This window comes from Trachemys scripta, chromosome 16, assembly GCF_013100865.1.
Source record: "Trachemys scripta elegans isolate TJP31775 chromosome 16, CAS_Tse_1.0, whole genome shotgun sequence".
Taxonomy (NCBI): Eukaryota; Metazoa; Chordata; order Testudines; family Emydidae; genus Trachemys; species Trachemys scripta.
This window is the reverse complement of record NC_048313.1, coordinates 775,684-790,076: the sequence shown is the minus strand read 5'-3', so window position 1 is coordinate 790,076 and position 14,393 is coordinate 775,684. Positions and strand designations below refer to the sequence as shown.

General features: G+C 46.3%; 1 protein-coding gene across 1 annotated transcript in view; it reads right to left on the bottom strand.

The window, feature by feature from the left end:
- The window catches only part of PPP1R37 (protein phosphatase 1 regulatory subunit 37), a 146,512-nt gene extending 136,933 nt beyond the window's left edge, over positions 1-9,579 (bottom strand). The window contains exon 1 of the mRNA XM_034793160.1: positions 8,281-9,579. Coding sequence (XP_034649051.1) covers positions 8,281-9,100 — 820 coding nt within the window. The 5' untranslated portion in view covers positions 9,101-9,579. The remainder of the gene's footprint in view (positions 1-8,280) is intronic.
- Between the last annotated feature and the right edge of the window lie 4,814 nt (positions 9,580-14,393).

The following is a 14,393-nucleotide window of genomic DNA, read 5'->3' as shown; positions in this document are numbered from 1 at the left end:
TACATCTTAAGGTGGCAGCCGACGCTGCAGCATGAGTGACAGCCATACCAGTATGACGATGACGGGTACCAATCATAATATGCCATCATCTGCCAAAAGGCAAGGGGCTGCTGCTGTGTAGCAATGCAGCCCCACGTCTGCCAGCCCCACGTCCGCCAGCACCCAGCATCGCCCTCGGCCTCTTCTGGGTGCTTAGCAGACAATATTGGGCAATTGGCAGAAAATAGTATATTATGACTGGTAACCGTCATCATCGAAACAGTAGCATGTCTGCCCAGGTGGCCATGATTGACAGCCATACCAGTACGACGACGACGGGTACCAGTCATAATATACCATCGCCTGCAAGGGGCTGGTGCAATGCAGCACTACGGCTGCCAGCCCCACGGCTATCACTCATGCTACACCGTCTACCGCCAAAAGGCAGTTAGCAGCTGCTGCTGTGTAGCAATGCAGTCCCACGTCTGCCGGCACCCAGAGGACATATGGTGACGGTGAGCTCAGCTGTGCTGAGCGGGCTCCATGTTGTCTGCACAGGTAACCCAGGTAACCCAGATAAAAAGGCGCGAATCTATTGTCTGCCGTTGCTGTGACGGGGGAGGGAGGGGCCTGACGACATGTACCCAGAACCGCCCGCGACACTGTTTTGCATCATCCGGGCATTGGGATCTCAACCCAGAATTCCAAGGGGCGGCAGAGACTGCGGGAACTGTGGGATAGCTGTGGGATAGCTACCCATAGTGCAATGCTCCGGAAGTCGACGCTAGCCTCGTACTGTGGACGCGGTCTGCCGACTAGAGCACCTAGAGCATTTTATTGTGTGGACATACACAATCGGCTGTATACAACCGATTTCAATAAAACCGGCTTCTATAAATTCGAACTAATTTCGTAGTGTAGACATACCCTTAGGTTAGAACAGTAAGCAGATGGAATGGGGGAGTGCTCATCTGGAAAAAACATGCAATGTGTACAGAAAAACAGGAACCTGAACCATTTAGCCAAGTTAATGATTATGATGAAGGACTTTTAAAAGCATAACATAGATATGGCATGAGACAAGCAGTGCATCTCTGTCTACAAAAACACCAAGGCACAGCACTTTGTGGGGAGGGGAGTCAGACAGTAAAATAAACAGAGAAACATGAAAAGTACACAAAGGCTGCTAAGTGAGAAAGGGTGACATGAGACACTTGAGACTAGAGGCTCTGTTCTTGACATGCTGTCTGCCAAGAAGATCAGAGAAGAATGAGATATGCTGAATCTGAGACGATCTGGTCTTCTCAAGGAGTCTCTTACATTTTTTATTTCCCTACAATGACATGAATGGTACCTAGTCTGCCAAAGCTCTTCAACATGTGTTGCGCAAAACATTTATTTTGTTTGAATCAGATTACCTTTGCTCCCCAAAAGTCTAATTTTACTACAGCCAAGTTGATTTTGGAATCTGTATGCAATTTTTAAAATACATTTTATATATAATCTCAGAGCACTGCATGGACACGTTTTAGTTATATAATTTCCATGTATAAAAACAAATTAGAAGTTCTGTTGAGTTGGTTCATTTCTGCAAAACAAGATATGCTACATTCCTTTGGGAATCAGAAAAGAAGGTCTCTAGTTATGGACTCTAGAGCCACTACATTATCAGTACATAAGAAGTCACTCAAAGAAACTGACCTTCCGATACATCAGTATGAAAGATGTTAAAAGAAAAGGAACTCTAGTCTAGTGAACTGTTTAAAAAGGAAAGTCTCATTAAATGTCATGGGAAATGCACACCATGCTTCAGATTAAGGTTTTGCCACAGAATTCAGAATTTCCCACAGAATTTAGACATTCATCTAAAGAATTAAATCGTTATCCCTATGGTTACAAAGAACCATCTGAACGTGACCTTGGTGCTATATTGTTTCTCTGCAGACTTTGCTCCTGTGGGAATTTTGCGCCACTGCACACGTGCATAATTAACATGCCGTTCATATTTAATTTTTTCCCCAGAAAATAGCTTCTGCTGGAAAGTTGCTGTAGTTCCGCCTTTTTGACCACCATAAGGCGCTGTGCCACTTGAGCAAAACACTGCTCCCAGCCAGCTACGGAAGAGAAAGAGCCTGCAGTGCCTTCTTCACACCACCTGTCAGGCCAGGTCAGGAGACAGGGGATACAGACAATGTGGGACTGCTGGGGGGGGGGAGGGGTGTCACAGACAGGGACTCATAAGGGCTAGTGGGGGAAGACAGACTGGGACAGAGGCTGAATGGGAGTGGAGGCGCAGGGCCACAGGGGGACAGGGGAGGGGGTGCAGGGCCACAGGGGGGGAATAGGGGTGGCTGAGTGGGAGCACAGATACATGGGGAGGGGGAAGGGGCTGCAAGGACACATGGGGGTGCAGGGACACATGGGGGAATGGGGTGGCTGAGTGGGGGCACAGAGACACATGGATACAGGGGGAAGTGGCTGCAAGGACGCATGGACCTGACTAAATGGGAGAGGCTAGAGGTCAGCCAGGGTCTGCATGGGGGAAGCTCCCTAACAATCCTTTCCTATCCCCCCAAAAAACCTGTTCCATACTTTTCCTACCTATATTCAACAACCCTCCAAGTTCACACCCAGGTTCCTTTCCAGTAATTACTTCCTTCTCCTGCAGTTACTCCATTACCCCAACTCCCCCAAGCCTTTGCATTGTTTCTGGGGGATGTGGGAAATACTGTTCTGTATTGTAGTTTAAATGATTACTCAGAGTTCTGTATTAATATGCCTAGAAAGGAATCTATTTGTCAAAAAACATTTCCTGAATCTTTTTTGTTGTCTGTATTGTTACAGACATACTTGTTGACAGATATTTTGAAATAAATTACCAAAAAAAAATTTAAACTGGTGTTAGGGATGTAAATAGCATTTTTAAAAAGTAAATGTTTAAAGTACTAAGATTCTACCAGTTAAACATTTAACCATTAGGCTCCACTGCTGCCCCATGCCCTGGATGCCAGCTGCCAGCCCCATGCCCAGGTACTCCGCTCACTGATTTTAAAAACAAACTGATTTTAAAAAATTTGAATGTTTAACTAAATTCAAAAATTCATATGCTGGTTTTGTTAAACTATTATGTGTTTGCTGTTGAAGAAAAAAAAATCCAGAATATTTAACTAAAACAACAATGTTATGTAAGACAATTTAAATGTCTGTCTGGTGATCTCCTCCTCCTAATACAGCATGGCAAGAAAATCCTCCAAATATTAATGATTAACCTGTTGAATTGGAAATATTTATGAAGTCACTGGGAGGTGAACTATCTGTTTCAATTACCTTTGGTAAATGAAATAACCAAACAATCATTTATTTTCCAATATAGCTATAAAATTAATCTGAAAAGTTTTCAAAATAAATCACTTTAAAAATGTATAGTGTGTACCTTCTAAAAATGAAACCTACATCTATCTGAGTTGTGAAGACTATGTATTAAGGTTATAACAACCAACAAGAATGCACTTTTATGTAGAAATCCATGATTAAATCAAGTCTTTCTGACTAGTGATTTTACATCAAATTGATTTAAATCAGGATTTAAATCAAATCCACCCTTTTTCACTATTATTCATTTTAGCATAGGGATCGGCAACCTTCCCTCGGTCCATGTCGCTTCCCGCAGCCCCCATTGGCCCGGAGTGGTGAACCGCGGCCAGTGGGAGCTGCGATCAGCCGAACCTGCGGATGCGGCAAGTAAACAAACCGGCCCGGCCCGCCAGGGTGATTACCCTGGTGGGCCGTGTGCCAAAGGTTGCCAATCCCTGTTTTAGCAGAAACACCTAGCTCACATGCTTTATACATGGTGGATGGATTCATCTGATTCCACAAGCCTAAATTAAACATTTTATAGTAATTACATTTGCTATCAAATTTTTGTGGAGGAGGGAACAGTTGGTCCTCAAAGAAGTCATTCTTGGAGGATTATAAATTGTCAATGCTTAAAGCACCCATTTCTTGAGTAATGGAAATTGGGAGATAAAGAAACGGGAAAGGAAGACTTAAATATTAAGGAAAAATGAGAAATTAGATGAGCAAGTCTACTTAGAAATTACTCAAACAAAAAACCAACACAATTATGTTAGTGTTTCCATATACTGTTAGAGCAAATTCTCTCAAAAAACACCCCACACTGTCTCATCAGTTTTCCTATAGTTTCCACAAATTTAAAAAGTCAAAATGTAACTGAAAGGGAAGCCGACAAACAACGTACAAAAAAAGCTTTCCACAAGCAACAGTCCCAGTTCTTCATCCCATTTCTTCTGTTTACCTTTATCTTCCCCAAACTCTTCATGTGTGTCATTTTTATTAGAGATCTAGCTTTAGGGCCTATGCTGCTGACACTACCAGGAGTAATGTTTATACAACTTACTGCCAAAAAACTTCATTAATACAGAGTTAAGATTGACTCACCCTGATGAGGCATACCATTTTCAAAACAATATGAGCAGGCATGTCAATTTTAGAGCACTAAAAAAAAAAATCTGCTTTTCAAAATAAAAGCTCAGCTCTTGGGGCAAAACTTCTAAAAGAACTTCGTTTAAAGCCTTTTAGCCCAAATAGAATGCACACAAGAGAGTATTCATGTGCACAGCAATCATTCTTGGAAACCTGACAAGGGAAGGACTGTATCAAAAATCTCTTCCCTACCTAGGTACATGTAGCCCATAGACTAGAGATGGGCAAAGTATGGCCCACGGGACCATCCAGGGCAGTCAGGGGACAGGGGGGGGGGGGGGAAGGGTGGGATAGGGGGGGAGGTCCCGGGGAACGGTTAGGGATGGTCAGGGGACAAGGAGCAGGGGGGATTGGATGGGTCAGAGGTTCTGAGGGGGCCAGTCAGGGGGCAGAAAGTGGGAGGGGGCAGATAGGGGGCGAGGGCCAGGCTGTTTGGGGAGGCACAGCCTTCCCTACCCGGCAATGTGGCCCTCGGGCCAAAACGTTTGCCCACCCCTGCCAGAGACCCTGATGTGTGTGAATTTATAGAGTCAGACAGAACCTCTAATAAATCAGTTTGGTGCACACTAGTCCCATGGTTCAAGCTCCAGTTCGGAGGGCAGAGGAGTGTCTGTGTATGGAACCCCTGAACCAAATGAGCCCACTAACCCTACCCTCAGGCCATGAGGAGGCACAGCAGTTTTCAAGGTAATTTGAATATGCATGTGGATTTAGAACCATTTGAAGCACTGATTGTTAAATCAAGCTGCCCAGTAAAAGCCGCCCACATGAGTAGCCCACATGATATTCTATATATGTGACACAGAGAGAGAGAGACACCTATCTCCTAGAACTGGAAGGGACCCTGAGAGGTCTTTGAGTCCAGCCCCCTACCTTTACTAGCCGGACCAAGTACTGATTTTGTCCCAGATCCCTCAGGGAGGGAACTCACAACCCTGGGTTTAGCAGGCCAATGCTCAAACCACTGAGCTATCCCTCCTCCCTATAAACCATGCCCCCCTATTGTATAATATAAAATTAGAAGTACTGAGGCTCATTCACACTTGTAAGTCATTTCTCTGGAGTGAAGCAACTCAGTTGTACAAGGATCCTGTCCACACATATTCATTGTGTGCCCTGTCTTCAAGGAGGCTCAATTAAACACAATCAATTTTCTCTGTTTAATTTTGCCAAGCACAACAAGTCAGCTACAGAAGTTAGTAGGACCAAAGCCTTGGGAGACTAGAATGTACCTTATCCTAACACAATTCCACGTGATAAAGCCATTACAAGTAAAACATTTTAAAGACGTATTTAGCTCACTGGTAACATTCTGTTAAACAAGTGCATTACTTTACACCACTGCTGTGCAGGCCTCATGACACACATTGCTACAATAACTGCAGTATACATTTACATTTAAAAGATTGTAATGTAAGCCTGTTACCACAAAGCAAACTGACCCGTTTACATTCCAAAAACTCCTATCAGATTTATACAAGAGCTTCAGATTTTCTTATGCCTGAAGTGAGGTCTGTATCACCATTCTTGCCAAAGGTTAGACTCAATTTTCAAAAAAAGAGTTATACTAAAACCTTTAGGTATATAAGGAAGAGGGAAGACTGAAGTCTTAAATATTTCTTCCTCCCATGCGTATACACCTCTACCTCGATATAACGCTGTCCTTGGGACCCCAAAAAAATCTTACCGCGTTATAGGTGAAACCGCGTTATATCGAATTTGCTTGATCCACCGGAGCGCGCAACCCCGCCCTCCCGGAGCACTGCTTTACCGCATTATATCCGAATTCGTGTTATATCGGGTTGCGTTATATCGGGGTAGAGGTGTACAACTTTTTGTGCATTCAGTAAATTTACTAGAAAAGTAATTCCAAGGATCCAAACCATTAAGAACAATGACCAAATTCTGAGATTCATTTGACCTGATACTTTCAGTGCCATCACTATACTGGATGACCCATACCTCTCTCTGTCATGCCCTCACCACCCACACAAAGCCACATCTTTAACTTCTCTAAAATATCCAACATGTTCATTAAGATGTACAGCAGTTTAACTTCTAAGTAGTCCAGAGATTAGTATAAGACTCCAACTGTTTCATTAGTTAGAAATGCTGAGAGAATTAGTCCTTGGTGCACTTATCACTTTGAGCACAATGGGTAGACAGTCACTAGACAATGAGACACCTCTCACATACCACATTAAAAACAAATGAGCCTTAGGGTGGGGAGGGATAGCTCAGTGATTTGAGCATTGGCCTGCTAAACCCAAGGTTGTGAGTTCAATCCTTGAGGGGGCCACCTAGGGATCTGGGGCAAAAATCAGTACTTGGTCCTGCTAGTGAAGGCAGGGGGCTGGACTGGATGATCTTTCAGGGTCCCTTCCAGTTCTGAGATAGGTATATCTCCTATTATTATTATTTTATTTCCATTGGGAAAAAGTTACTCTATGTCTTGAGCTTCAGGAGTACCAGCCAGTGGCCAGGTCTAATGAATATAAGAGAATGCAATATCCTTTGCATTGATTTGAAATGTCATTTCTAAGACACTGAACACACCATTTTTTAACTTCAGCAACTAGATGCCAGAATCCTGTCAAAAACAGAACCCCTACTTCAAAAAGCTACACCCAAAATCCATTTCCAGAAAATAATGTGTGAAGCAATTCTATTTTAGCCACTTTGAAATTCCATTAACCTGGGTAAAGGCAGAAAGCAAACATTAAGTAAAATCTGGTTGATAAATATGACAAATGCACTGAAAATACAATCTTAATATACATTATGAGGTGAACTTTGGTTTTGATTTACTAATAGTTATTACTTCTGTAAATAGTTTAAAGATAGTAGTAGTTACTGTCAAATAAGCATATTTGCATTAAATAACAGTTGCAATCTCTCTTTGCAATGCTATGATAAATCATTACAAAGTGGAGAGATCACTAGTTTCTTCTCATTTCTGGGAGGACATATTTGCTAGTTTCATAAGTCAGTTATGCAAAAAACAGGGAAAAACAACATGGGGTCTTGCTAAGCAAGGGGTATCATGTCTACAGCGCCACAATGTGAAAAAGGTGTGCTGCAGACACTGACACTGGGTTATATTATTTCAAAGTTTCAATCCTACCTGGATCAGGAAAGTGCTTAAAACAGTGCAGAATGTTCAGTTACATTAAAAGGTTTGGAATACTCGTGGCACCTTAGAGACTAACAAATTTATTAGAGCATAAACTTTCGTGGGCTACAGCCCACTTCTTCGGATGCACAGAATGGAACATATATCTCCTCAATATATGTTCCATTCTATGCATCTGGAGAAGTGGGCTGTAGCCCACGAAAGCTTATGCTCTAATAAATTTGTTAGTCTCTAAGGTGCCACAAGTACTCCTGTTCTTTTTGCAGATACAGACTAACACGGCTGCTACTCTGAAACCGGTCATTAAAAGGTTTGCATATAACTAATAAATATCAGGTTAGCACTCAGTTCTTGCCATTGGATCTGAATTATTGTTTGTATTTTTTATAAAGTTCATGTGTGCACTCAAAGCACCAGATGAATATATTTTTATGAACTGAAACAAACTGCATAGTTTTGTTTAAATATGCTTAATAGAAAAGTAATCTTTGAGTATCCTGTTATACCACAAATGTCAACAAATTAGTGTCCTGTTTTGTTTGGGAACAATTCTGCAAAAACATGTGAATAGACCTTCAGTGAAGTTAACAGGGATTATTCACATGATACACAATCTCCAGCCCCAGGAGAAGAGCAAGTTAATTTTAAAGCATTTTAAAGTTTACCATGTCTCCAAGGATCTTTAGGCTCCAGAGACCCAGACACTAGGTCCTCATCAGAAGGAAATGTTACCCGCTTTGCCCCATGCTTGAGTTTTCCATCTTCAGAAGGTGGAGAAGCCTCCACTGGTTGGTCACCCCCTGGACTCTCTGGACTTGGGGCTTCTGAGTTCAAAGAACAGTTATAGGAAGGCGGAGATGCCAACTTTTCCTGTGAGGGGGAAAAAGGGGCCTGCAGCAGAGATTTTTCATTTCCCCCGGGACATCCTCTGGCGGCAGCAGCCACCTCTGGCAAGTTTCTCCTCTCTACAGCCAAGTGAGGGTTACGAGAGGCATCCTCATTCTCTGAAAATGCTTCCTGAAGTGGATGGTTCACGACCAAAGAAGTCTCTTTCCCCTGTAACCGCTCCTCTCCCAGATCCAAGCCCTCCGACTCCTTCAAGTCCCTCTCTGCCGAAGCCACCGTTGCATGGTCCACCATTTCCCCGCTGGGAGCGTTTCCTGAAGCCGGTGAGCTAGGTTTTGAGGGCAGGATCTCCGCATCCAGATGGGAGAGGAGAGCCAGGCCCAAACTTCCCTGGAGTTTCACCCCCATTTGGTCGCCAGCAGCATCCTCTCCCTCCTGCGAGGCAGCCCAGGGCTCAAAGCCGACTAGTGTCTCCTCTTCCTTCTGCGGTCCAGGGGGGGGCAGCAGCCGCCGCCGGTCCCCCTCAGCAGCGCTCCCCGGCTGCCTGGGGGGGACCTGCACACACTCCATGGCTGCACTCGCAGGGCAGGCACGGCGGGCCGGAGGCACAGGGGCTCCCGCTCCCTCTCCCCTCCTCATGCGGGCCCAGGAGGCATTACCCCGGGGGCGCCGCCTCCCCCGCCCCGCCGCAGACGCGCTCCGGGCCCGGGCCGCTCCCCGCCCTGCGCACCGACACCCGGCGAGGTCTCCCCGGCCGGGCTGAGGGGCCCCGGCTGGGCTCGGCCGGCAGCGGGTGCAGAGCAGGCCGCGCCCCGGAAAGCCGCCGCCGCCGCCGCGCCCGCCGAGCGCAGCCCCGGACTGGTGCGGACCCGGGAGAAGCCGCCGCCAGAAGAGTGCGCCAGCGACCTGCCCATCCGCGGCAGCACTTTCTCCAAGGACTTGGGCGCGAGCCGCCTGCGCGGCGCTGCTTCCACCCCGCCCGGCACCTCGGAGGGGCTGCTGCGGCCCTGGCTTGCTCACGGAGCCAGGCCGCCACCGCGGGGCGCTCCGGGGACTGTTCCGCCTGGTGGCGAATCAGCGGTTGGGATTCCTTACACACACACACGGCGGCGGCCGCCGTGGCCTGGTGAAGATGTCTGCAGCTTCGGCGCAGCACTTTCAACGCAGAGCCCCCGGGATGGAGCCGCGTTCAGGCGCCGGGGAGTGGGCTCAGCGCCCCCTGCAACAGTAACCCACGCGGCGGGCGCTGGTCTCCGCTGGAGAGCGGGGACAGCGCGAATCTGCTGCTACTAATAAACAGAGTGCGGCCAAAACCCAGCCTCACGTGATACTCCCGCATTTCTCTGGCCTGCTTCAGGCGGGCTGCTGCTGCTGGCCCTTTAAATTCACTCGGGGGGCGGGACCGAGGCGAGCTCACATGCTGCGAAGCGCTCTGTCCCGCGGCGCGTCATGAGGCCCCACCCCAGCAGCCCCGGGTTCGCGCACAGCGCGGGACGGTAATCGGGGGGGGGGGGGTGTCTCTCTGTGATGTGTCTGGCAAGCGTGTGTGTGACTCCGTCTGTGTGTGTGTGTGTGTGTGTGTGTGTGTGTCTGTTCTGTACAGCGCGTGTGTGTGTGTGAATCCATGTGTGTGTCTGTTCTGTACAGCCTGTGTGTGTGAATCCGTGTGTGTGTGTTCTGAACAGTCGGTGTGTGTGTCGTGCGTGGCTCCCTGTGTGCATCTTTCTCTCTCGCTGGGGTCTGTATGTTGTATATAGGCAGCATGTCTGTGTCTCCCTCTCTCTGTTGTGTGTGGCTAGTGTGTATGAATCTATGTGTATCTCTCCCTCTCTGTTGTGTGTGTGTGTCTCGTATGTGTGAAACCATGTGTATGTATGTATCTGGTGTGTATGGCTTTTGTATGTGGCCAGTGTGTGTCTCTGTGTGAATCACTGCATGTGAGTGTGTGTGTCTCTCTCTCTCATGTGTGGCCAGTGTGTGTGTGTGTGTGTGAGAATCCCTGCATGCGTCTCTCTCTTGTGTGTGTGTGAATCCGTGTGTGTCTCCCTCTCTCTGTCTTGTATGGCCACTGTGTGAATCCATGTGTGAGTCTCTGTATGTGGCTAGTGTGTGTGACTCCCTGTATGTTGTGTATGTCTGTCTCTCTCTCTCCAAGATATGTGAATCCCTGCGTGCATCTCTCTCCCTCTCTCTGTTGTCTGTATGTTGTATATAGCTGGTATGTCACTGTCTCCCTCTCTTTCATGTGTGTGAGACCAGTGTCCGTGAAACCATGTGTATCTGTTGTGGATGACTTGTGTGTCTCTCTTTCTCGTGTGAGAATCATTGCATGCATCTCTCTCGTGTGTCTCTTTGTGGGGTGCATGTGTGTCTCCCTTTCTGTGTGTGTCTCTCTCTCCCTCTCTCTGGGAGGGGGTGTCTCCCTATGTGTGTGAGAATCCATCCATGTGTGTGTGTGTGTGAGAGAAAGAATCCATCTCTGTATGTGTCTTCCTCTGTGGGGGAAGGGGGGAGGAGAGAATCCATCTGTGTGTGTGTGAGAGAGAGAGAATCCCTCTCTGTGTGTGTCTCCCTCTGTGTGTGAGAATCCGTCTGTGTGGTTGTGACAAAAAGAATTCCTCTGTGTATGTGTGTGTGTGAGAGAGGGAGAAAGAGAGAATCCGTGTGTGTATCAATCCATCTGTGTGTGTCTCCGTCTGTCAGAGAGAATCCATCCCTGTGTGTGTGGGTGTGTGTGTGTGTGTGTGTGAGAGAGAGAGAGAGAGAGAATCCATCTGTGTGTCTCCCTCTGTGTTGTGTGTGTGAATCCATATGTGTGTGTCTCCGTCAGGGCTGGCTCTACCATTTTTGCCGCCCCAAGCAGGAAAAAAAAAAAGTCCACGATCGGCGGCAGCTCTACCGCCGCTTCATTCTACGGCGGCAATTTGGCGGCAGGTCCTTCGCTCCGAGAGGGTGACGGCCCTGCCGCCGAATTGCTGCCGAATGGCCAGACGTGCCACCCCCTCTTCATTGGCTGCCCCAGCACCTGCTTGTTACGCTGGTGCCTGGAGCCGGCCCTGGTCTCCGTCTGTGTGAGAATCCATCTGTGTGTGAGAGAGAGAGAATCCCTCTGTGTGAGAATCCCTCTATGTGTGTGTGAGAATCCATCTGTGTGTATGTCTGTGTGTGTGTGAGAGAACAAATTATTGTGTGTGTGTGTGTGTGTTCGATGGTGATAAGGGGTTGCAACCAAGTGGTTCAGCCCATGAACTTCCCAAAGATGTTTTAATGGTCACTACAAGGAAGTTAGCTCCCGAATCCGTATGGATGTCGGAAGGCCAACCTACCCTGGCAAAAATGTCTGCCAATGTCTGGCTCACGCTTTTAGCCCTGGTGTTGCTTAGACCTACTGTTTCTGGGCATTGGGTGGCAAAATCCATGAAGGTCAGTATGTACAGCTTTCCTCTGGGTGTCTTCTTAAGAAAAGGACCCAGAATATCCACAGCTACTCACTGAAATGGTACCTCAGTTATGGCGAGTGGCTGGAGAGGGGCCTTGATCTGGTCTTGGGGTTTTCCCACCCTCTGGCATACCTCACAAGACCGGACATAAGTAGAATCTCCTTGCCCATTCCCTCCCAGTGGAATGACTTTCCCAAATGGTCTTTGGTCCTGTTTACCCCAGCACGGCCACTAGGGTGACTGTGGGCTAAGCTCAAGAGCTTTTTCCTATCCTTCGTTGGAACTACCAACTATCTCTGAGGATGCCAGTCCTCCTTGTGTCCACCAGAAAGGTCTCCTTGTATGAGTCCTCCTTTAGAGTCCACACAACAGAAACACTAATCCAAGAACCTATCCTTGCAAAAAGCCTGTTGCCAACTTTGTCCACATATCTATTCAGGGGACACCATCATAGGACCTAATCACATCAGCCACACCATCGGGGCTCGTTCACCTGCACATCTACCAATGTGATATGTGCCAGCAATGCCCCTCTGCCATGTACATTGGCCAAACCGGCCAGTCTCTACGCAAAAGAATAAATGGACATAAATCAGATGCCAAGAATTATAACATTCAAAAAACAGTCGGAGAACACTTCAACCTCCCTGTCACTCAATTACAGATCTCAAAAGTCGTAATACTCCAACAACAAACATTCAAAAACAGACTCTAATGAGAAACTGCGGAATTGGAATTAATTTGCAAACTAGACATTAAATTAGGCTTGAATAAAGACTGGGAGTGGATGGGTCATTATACAAAGTAAAAACTGTTTTCCCATGCTAATTTTTTCCCCCTACTGTTATTCATACCTTCTTGTCAACTGTTGGAAATGGAAGAACAGGAGTACTTGTGGCACCTTAGAGACTAACAAATTTATTAGAGCATAAGCTTTCGTGGACTACGGCCCACTTCTTCGGATGCATATAGAATGGAACATATATTGAGGAGATATATATACACACATACAGAGAGCATAAACAGGTGGGAGTTGTCTTACCAACTCTGAGAGGCCAATTAATTAAGAGAAAAAAAACTTTTGAAGTGATAATCAAGCTAGCCCAGTACAGACAGTTAAGAAGTGTGAGAATACTTACAAGGGGAGATAGATTCAATGTTTGTAATGGCTCAGCCATTCCCAGTCCTTATTCAAACCGGAGTTGATTGTGATTGTCCCACCTGTTTATGCTCTCTGTATGTGTGTATATATATCTCCTCAATATATGTTCCATTCTATATGCATCTGAAGAAGTGGGCCGTAGTCCACGAAAGCTTATGCTCTAATAAATTTGTTAGTCTCTAAGGTGCCACAAGTACTCCTGTTCTTCTTTTTGCGGATACAGACTAACACGGCTGCTACTCTGAAACCTGTTGGAAATGGGCCATCCTGATTATCACTACAAAAGTTTTTTTTCTCCTGCTGATAATAGCTTACCTAATAGCTCACCTTAATTAATTAGTCTCGTTATAGCTGGTAGGGCAACACCCATTTTTTCATGTTCTCTGTGTACTGTGACAATGCGGTTCTGGTGGAACCCAACTGAGAGTGCCAACTCAGGACAAATTGCTCAAACAGGGCAGTTACAGCCCAAGGCTGGGGTTTTTCCACCTCTAAGGCAAACCAAACCAGCCAGACTAAGAGGACTTCGGCCTCACCCCACTGGCTAACCGCAAGTCTCACAAGCAATCTCCTTAGACACTCCAGTTTCCCAGGATTACCACCAGTGCCACTCGTTATGGAGACAAATGGTTATGAAAACCAATACCCAAGTAAAAGAAAAAGGTTCTCCTGATCCCAAAGTACCAAGCCCCAGACCCAGGTCAATATACAAATCAGATCTTACCCACAAATCACGCTGTTGCCAATCCTTTAGAATCTAAAATCTAAAGGTTTATTCATAAAAGGAAAAAGATAGAGATGAGAGTTAGAATTGGTTAAATAGAATCAATTACATACAGTAATGGCAAAGTTCTTGGTTCAGGCTTGCAGCAGCAATGGAATAAACTGCAGGTTCAAATGATGTCTCTGGAATACATCCCCCACTGGGATGGGTCCTCAGTCCTTTGTCCAGAGCTTCAGCTTGTAGCAAAGTTCCTCCAGAGGTATGAAGCAGGATTGAAGACCAAATGGAGATGAGGCATCAGCCTTATATAGTCTTTTCCAGGTGTAAGAACACCTCTTTGTTCTTACTGTGGAAAATTACAGCAAAATGGAGCCTGGAGTCAGGCCAGTTCCTGCATACTTTGCTGAGTCTGAAGGCATATTTGCCTTCTCTCAATGGGTCCATTGTATAGCTGATGGTCCTTAATGGGCCATCAAGCAGGCTAGGCAGAGCTAATCCCAGCTTGTCTGGGATGTCACCCAGCAGCATAGCATAAGTTTGCCATACAGACAGTATACAGCCAATATTCATAACTTCAACTACAAAACTGATACTCACATATAGACA